At 40.3% G+C, this 6,478-nt stretch overlaps 1 protein-coding gene across 1 annotated transcript in view; it reads left to right on the top strand.

Annotated features, from left to right (window-relative positions):
* Positions 1 to 352: 352 nt before the first annotated feature.
* The window catches only part of LOC104157528 (ral GTPase-activating protein subunit beta-like), a 17,941-nt gene continuing 11,815 nt past the window's right edge, over positions 353 to 6,478 (top strand). Inside the window, exons 1-4 of the mRNA XM_009694889.1 lie at positions 353 to 436; positions 2,034 to 2,186; positions 2,811 to 3,020; positions 4,014 to 4,172. Of these exons, the coding sequence (XP_009693191.1) occupies positions 2,844 to 3,020; positions 4,014 to 4,172 (336 nt within the window). The 5' untranslated portion in view covers positions 353 to 436; positions 2,034 to 2,186; positions 2,811 to 2,843. The remainder of the gene's footprint in view (positions 437 to 2,033; positions 2,187 to 2,810; positions 3,021 to 4,013; positions 4,173 to 6,478) is intronic.

Here is a 6,478-nt window from a genome sequence, read left to right as displayed (position 1 = left end):
GTCTCCATATGGTCACTTGTCTTACCTAAACAGGCTGGACAATTTTTTTGCATTTCCTGGAGATCATTTGGAGAGAAACAGTGATCTGCATTAATTTGGATGAAAGTTACCTTAATGGTGAAACTGAGCTGGCAACTACTGAACAGCACACAAAGTAGACTAGTACTTCCCTGTGGCAGAGAGGAGGACTGCTTGCTCCTCACCAGGAATTGTCTTAAGGGTCAGGGAGGAGTTAAGCTTGAAAACAAAACCTGTCATCATGCCTGCGTGCGTTTCTGGTTATTGCACAGTGAACTGTTTGCAATTTATGATGATGTGTTATTCTCTTAACCCATGTGCTTTGCATGTCACGGTTTTGATCCGTGGGACATCTGGAAGATTTGCATGGGCCCAGCAACTCTGTCTTTTGCCAAGAGGAGCTAAAGCAAATCAAAAGGTCTCTATCAAAGCCCATAAAGAAATCTTTAACTTAGAGATGTTCAGCAGAAATTCCACTAATGTGAGACAGCCCCACAGAGCTGGTGATTATACATTAAGGCTGAGCCACGGGGCCTTTAGCTGTAGGTAATGTGACACATCTCTGGTGACTCTTTACGACTTGTGATTAATATTAAATACAGGCTGTGAAAGTGCTCTTGCCTTCTAGACTTGTTTAAGGGGAGGGGGCACTGGTGATGGGGCAATGGACAGTGTATTTAGTGTGTAGGCATGAGTGTTGGTGCTGATTTTAGGATGTCAGGCAAAGCCCTTGCAGCAGAGGGAGCAAAGTCTGGAGGTGTAGAATGAGATGCTACAGACAGAACAGCTGTTCAAGTTACAAAGTCCAATGTTGCAAAGATGGCTGTAAACCTACTGTGAAAAAAAAATTATCTAGATGAACTCTAGAACAGCTCTGGACAGGAATAGCGGAGGAGAAATACCCCAATCTCATTTTACAGTGAAATCTCTTATTGCAGTTGTCCAGTGGAGCATGTCCTTCTGTTATCAAAATTTCTGTCTGCGAACTTCTCCAAATCTTCAAACTTTTCATATGCCCCTCAGTAAAATAAGAAATAATAATATAGCTGAAATGAGGGCCTGTCAGTCTCAGCTGTCATGTTCACATTTAGATGAATCTCATCTCTGCAAAGCAGCCTTCGGAAAGACCCTCCCTCCGTGTGATGCCTTTGGAGCTGTGCTGTCACTGAAGCTGAGCCATCTCGCTAAATAGTGTCAGTCCAAGTGTGGTACTTCCCACACGAAAGGAGAAGTCATGTCCTGGCTGCTGACTTCCTTACCAGTTTTAAGAGAACTTTTCCAACGCCATTCTATAACTTTAATGTTAACAGTTTTGCCTTTTTGAATTGGTAGTAAATAAATTTATAAAGCAGCACTCAAGATGTAATTAAAGGTCTTGCTTGTTTGGACGTTATGCACCTGCAAACCTGCACCTAGATCTTTTGTTGCTTTCATTGGTAACTTCAAGTTTTGAATTGCATACTAACAGTTCAGAACATAATGTAGTAACAGTGTCAAAGTTGCATTACCATACGTTACACAAGCCCTTTTGATATTTTGGCAGTGCATCTCACTCCTGACCTGCAGAATTGCTGCTGTTCTCTTCTAGGACTTCTCAGCTTGAGTTGTGATCATCATAGGCAGCAGGGTTAAAATGGAGGCTTCTCAAACAGTTGGTAGCTCTTGCTCAATACAGTTAGAATGGGCTGAAAATAAGATGTTCCCATATAGGCTTGCCATTTTTATTGGGATTTGCAGCTGCTTCGAGGTTAGATGGTAAGCAGGGTTCCTGAGTTCCAGGAGTGTAGCCACCAAAATGGGCAGAACTGTGTCTCTCTTAAAATGTAGAGACACGTTTTTAATACAGGTCTATTAGTTTAAAGTACTTACTGAATGTTTTTTAATAACACCTCTCACTAATGGATTAATGTACTTCTGGTGGTGAGGGAGGAGGGAACGTTTTCCATCTACTATAATAAAGTATTATCTAGAGGTACGATGCCTTGAATGTAAAAACTATCCCTCATTTTTGTCAGACTTTTGTACCAGAACCTCGACCAGCTCCTAAAAATGATGTTGGATTGAAATACAGTGTGAAGCATCGCCCTTTTCCTGAAGAAGTGGACAAGATCCCATTTGTGAAAGCTGACTTGAGCATTCCTGATTTACATGAAATTGTGAATGAGGAAGTGAGTAACTCTCAGTCTCTGACTTAATTTTGTTCTTGGGTTTTTTGTCTGTTAATGCATTGTACACTAGTGTATGAATAGTTTTACTCTTTAGCTTGACTAATTTCATATTAATGGCATAATAACCTATGCAAACTAATGAAATCTGTGCACTTCTGCAGGAAGATGACAATGCCTTGGATGTGTTTTTTGGGAGGCACTGCTCAACGTGTTTTATTACAGGCCCTAATGTCCTAGTATTGCTAGGAAGCAATGACTTGCATTTTGTTGCTGCTTCTGGGGAAAAAAAGGGCTTTTTTGAGACCTCTTGGAGAAGGAGGGGAGTGCATGTCTCAAAAATATTTTAAAATTTCACAGTGCCAAATATGCTTTAGTTTCTGTTCACTTAAAAGGGAGAAGCTGTAGCCGATAATGGATACATAAATTTGCAACAGCTCCCATGCAAACAGGGTGTTGAGACCTTTGTACCATTGCAAGGTCTTGCTCATAGTGCTTTAGTAAACATCTGGGTGGTGGAGTTGCAGATGCTGCCGTACCTGTGACCTAGAGCTAAATGATGGAGCTGTTTTCTTAGTGGATCTTAGTGATCTTGGTGGAATCAGCATTTCATGCAATGTTTTTCAGCTCGAAGAGCGACATGAGAAGCTGAGGAATGGCATGGCCCAGCAGATTATTTTTGAGACTTCCATAGATCAGAAAAGTGAAGAGGCGTGGCGGAAGAAGAGCTTTCCTGATCCGATCACGGAGTGTAAGCCCCCGCCACCAGCACAGGAGTTCCAGACAGCACGCCTGTTCCTCTCTCACTTTGGGTTTCTCTCACTGGAGGCATTGAAGGTGACCTGATACTTCTTAGTGTTGTGCAAATGCCCTCCGTACCCATATGGTCTGGCTTGGCAAAAGAAGAAAACTAAGTTTTGTTAGTGGAAGATCTTCTGTGTAATTCCAGCTACTGTTAAGCTGTAGTCTAATCAAAGAGAGTGATGGATTCCACTCTTCCAAGATTGAGAGCAGGGTTGTGAAAGGCCATGTCTCAAACTGAACATGCTTTGAATAGGCGGCTGTATCTTTATTTTTGCAGTGGGTACATAAGCTATCACATTCACATGTCCGTACTTGAAATCATTCCCTAAGCTTGAATTAGGTTTTGGGGTGGTTCTTCAAGAGTTTCTGAAATATGACTGCCTTAAAAGTTGTGCTCCAGAGATAGTTGTGCTGAAGTGGTCAAATTGTATATAAACACTTGGGAATACATATAGGTTGTAGAGCATTCTTTTTAAAGTTAAAATAACAACAGTTTCTAGACATGATCCGTATTCTTAATTTGAAATTCTGCCTCTTACCTGTGGATTCTCCCTTTTATTTGTTGCATTTCCTTCCAGAAAACCATCAACAAAAGCAGACAATGGAGCTTTTGCAAAAGTGTCTAAAAGTGCTTAGTATTTTACATATTAGTGATATGTAAGTTAATAAATATGAAACTACACATGTGACTCTCTATAGTTGTGATATTTTGAAGGTATTTGCTGCTTTTGTTGTGGTAGTTAGTCCTCTTTTTGAGTAAAATGTTACGTCCATTTTGCTGGCAAAAATACCGTTTTTATTAAATGAGGATAGTAGGAAGCAACAAATTGTCAAACTGTTATGCTTGCTATTGCTTATTTACAGTAACAGGATTCTGTTGCATCAGAAATTTGTTTATGATTTTGCTCTTGTGAGAAAAGGGAAATTGTCTTTTTATATTTTAATGGATTATTATTGAAGCCATAAAGACCTTTTCAGTTAGGAAAGATGTTTTCTTTAAGCTGTTGAACTCTATCTGTTGGATAGGAACCTGCTAACAGTCGTCTACCTCCTCACCTGATTGCACTTGACTCTGCTCTTCCTGGGTTTTTTGATGACCTTGGCTACTTGGATTTACTACCATGTCGTCCTTTTGATACTGTTTTCATTTTCTACATGAAGGCAGGCCAGAAAACAAGCCAGGAGGTAAGTGAAAATGTCGAGTGCCAACTAGCCTATGTTCTTTTTTTTCTAGTAATCCTCAAGTGAATAAAGCATCACTGCTAATGACTAGAGTGGAATATGAGAACTGGGGGGTCTGGGCTTTGTGTTCGTTTACAGTGTGAGCTATAACAAGTCACCGCGTACTCTTTTTTTCATCTGTAGTTTGAAATACATTACCCACATTAGGATTGTTGTAACATCTTCTTTTATATAATTTTTTAATATGTATGTAATATGTATTAAAAATATTGGTAGTATTTTTGTTACCTATTCTGTCCTTACTGTCTTTATTTGTAGAGTTCATAGATCTATATCAGAAATGCATTTCAGATTTGTTGGCTCAGCTTACAGGGAAGGTTGCAGTTTGTTCCAGCAATGTGCAATGTCCAGGTAGTTTGGCTTGATTCTAATGTTAAGCAGATGTTAAAGGAATGAAAAACTTTCTGCAAGTAAGAAAGTAGTATTGCTTTGTAAGTCCTTACGTTATACTATTTACATTCAAGTGCAATCAGGTTAATTTGTGCAAATCTAAATTTTGACTTCTTTAGACTGACCTAGAAACTCACTAAGATGGCTTATAGGCTCATTATAAAAGGTTGTTCCTATAGTACCTTCTCCTTGTTCCATTCATAATGCTCATGGTAAAGAGTAGAAGCATAGTTTCCATAAAATTATTGTGCCATCTCTTCGTGTTACTGTAAATGTACAGTTGACAACACTGTAGCACCTTCTACTTCTGCATGGAATACTCTAATTCTTGAAACCAGGACCGTACTGTGTGTGAGTTTTCAAGTTGAAGTTCAGAGTAGCCAGTACACTACCCTTCCATCTCCAAAATCGGATACAAAACAAGTTATACAAGGTTTGCCTTCCAGCTGAAATGAGCTCTTGCTGAGCTAGCAGAATGCTTCTTTCCCATCTGATGCTTATATGCTCTTATGGATTTAGACAGATTACTTAGTCCTGCAGAACTTGCCGGCCTTTAGAAACTCAGTTAGCATGGGTTTTGCCATGTAGATTTAAGAAAATCTTTTATTTGGGAGATCCTGGCCATATGTAGACACAGTATAAAGATGCCACTCCTGGTTCAAGATCCCTGGACATCTTGTTGTGATTTCTAAGCCTTTCAGGTTGTTCAAAGTCGCCGTGGCAGTGAAGTTAATAACATACTCTTCTCTATGGACTGGAGCTGAGTGAGATATTGATACTGCTCCCAGCTTTGAAAAGACCTGTGACTTATTTCTGTCCTGTTTCGTTTTCAGTATTAACAATCAAGAGAGGAGGAGATCAAAGCTAAGTTGTGACACGGTTTCTGCTTTGAGCAGGGCTGGCTGCCTGGTTGTACTCAGCCATCTGTGTATGTGTGAGTTCATGCCACTTCAGCTCAGGAACTTGTTCCGTTCTGCGAGGTCACTCGCTGTCCTTTCACAAGGAGTGATGTCAGCTATGTTTCATCTGATGCTACACAGCCCAGAGTCGTGGTATCTAGCCTGCTGGTTATTGCATTAGGCCCAAATATTTTTCAGTGGTGGTGGGCTTTTACAGTTGAAAAAGGTCTGGCGGCATTTATTTAGACAGGGTAATGAAACTGCCTGCAAACTTTTCACATCATTATACTTCACATCGTTAAATGTCCTTTGAAAATACCCCCTTGTCCTTGCTTTACTGTAAATTCTTTTTTTGAATGGGCTCAGATATAAAAACATAGTTGTATAAAGCCTGAGCTTGCCTATTTTCTGAAATTGTCTTCTAAACTGCACTTATCTTGATTCATTCTGAAGCATAGCTATGACTTCAGTGTGCTCACTAATGAGAATAATAGTCATATTTCAATGCACTGTGTCTAGTCACTGCTGAACATTGTACAAGGCATTAGGATGGGGTGCCAGGACTGTGTGGACACAAGGAGCTTCCTGTCTGGAAGCTTTTCTTCCAGTGCTTGGCCCTGGCCCTGCAGTTTCTGCTCTGCTGGAGCATGCGTCCCGGTGTACTGCCCCTGCACAAACCAAAATCAAAGATGCTTCGGCAACAAAACACATTCTCATGTGGCCCAGAAAGGATGGATGCATTGCACAGCGTAGTCTGTTCCACAAATCCCAGTGGTTCTGGTAGACCAAATCATAAATCATCCATGTCTCCCTGTGTGCTGTTTGGTGAAGGTCTCAACTTTCACTTGGTCACAATGGGATAAAAATTTCCTTTGGATGTGGAAACATCCCAGATCTTTATAAGAAGTAGGATTAAGGTTTAAAGTGAACAGTGCAATGTGACATTTGATTAAAGTGCAT

The sequence above is a fragment of the Cariama cristata genome, unplaced genomic scaffold, assembly GCF_000690535.1.
Source record: "Cariama cristata isolate BGI_N322 unplaced genomic scaffold, ASM69053v1 scaffold35782, whole genome shotgun sequence".
NCBI lineage: Eukaryota > Metazoa > Chordata > Aves > Cariamiformes > Cariamidae > Cariama > Cariama cristata.
This window is presented reverse-complemented; position numbering and strand designations above follow the sequence as displayed.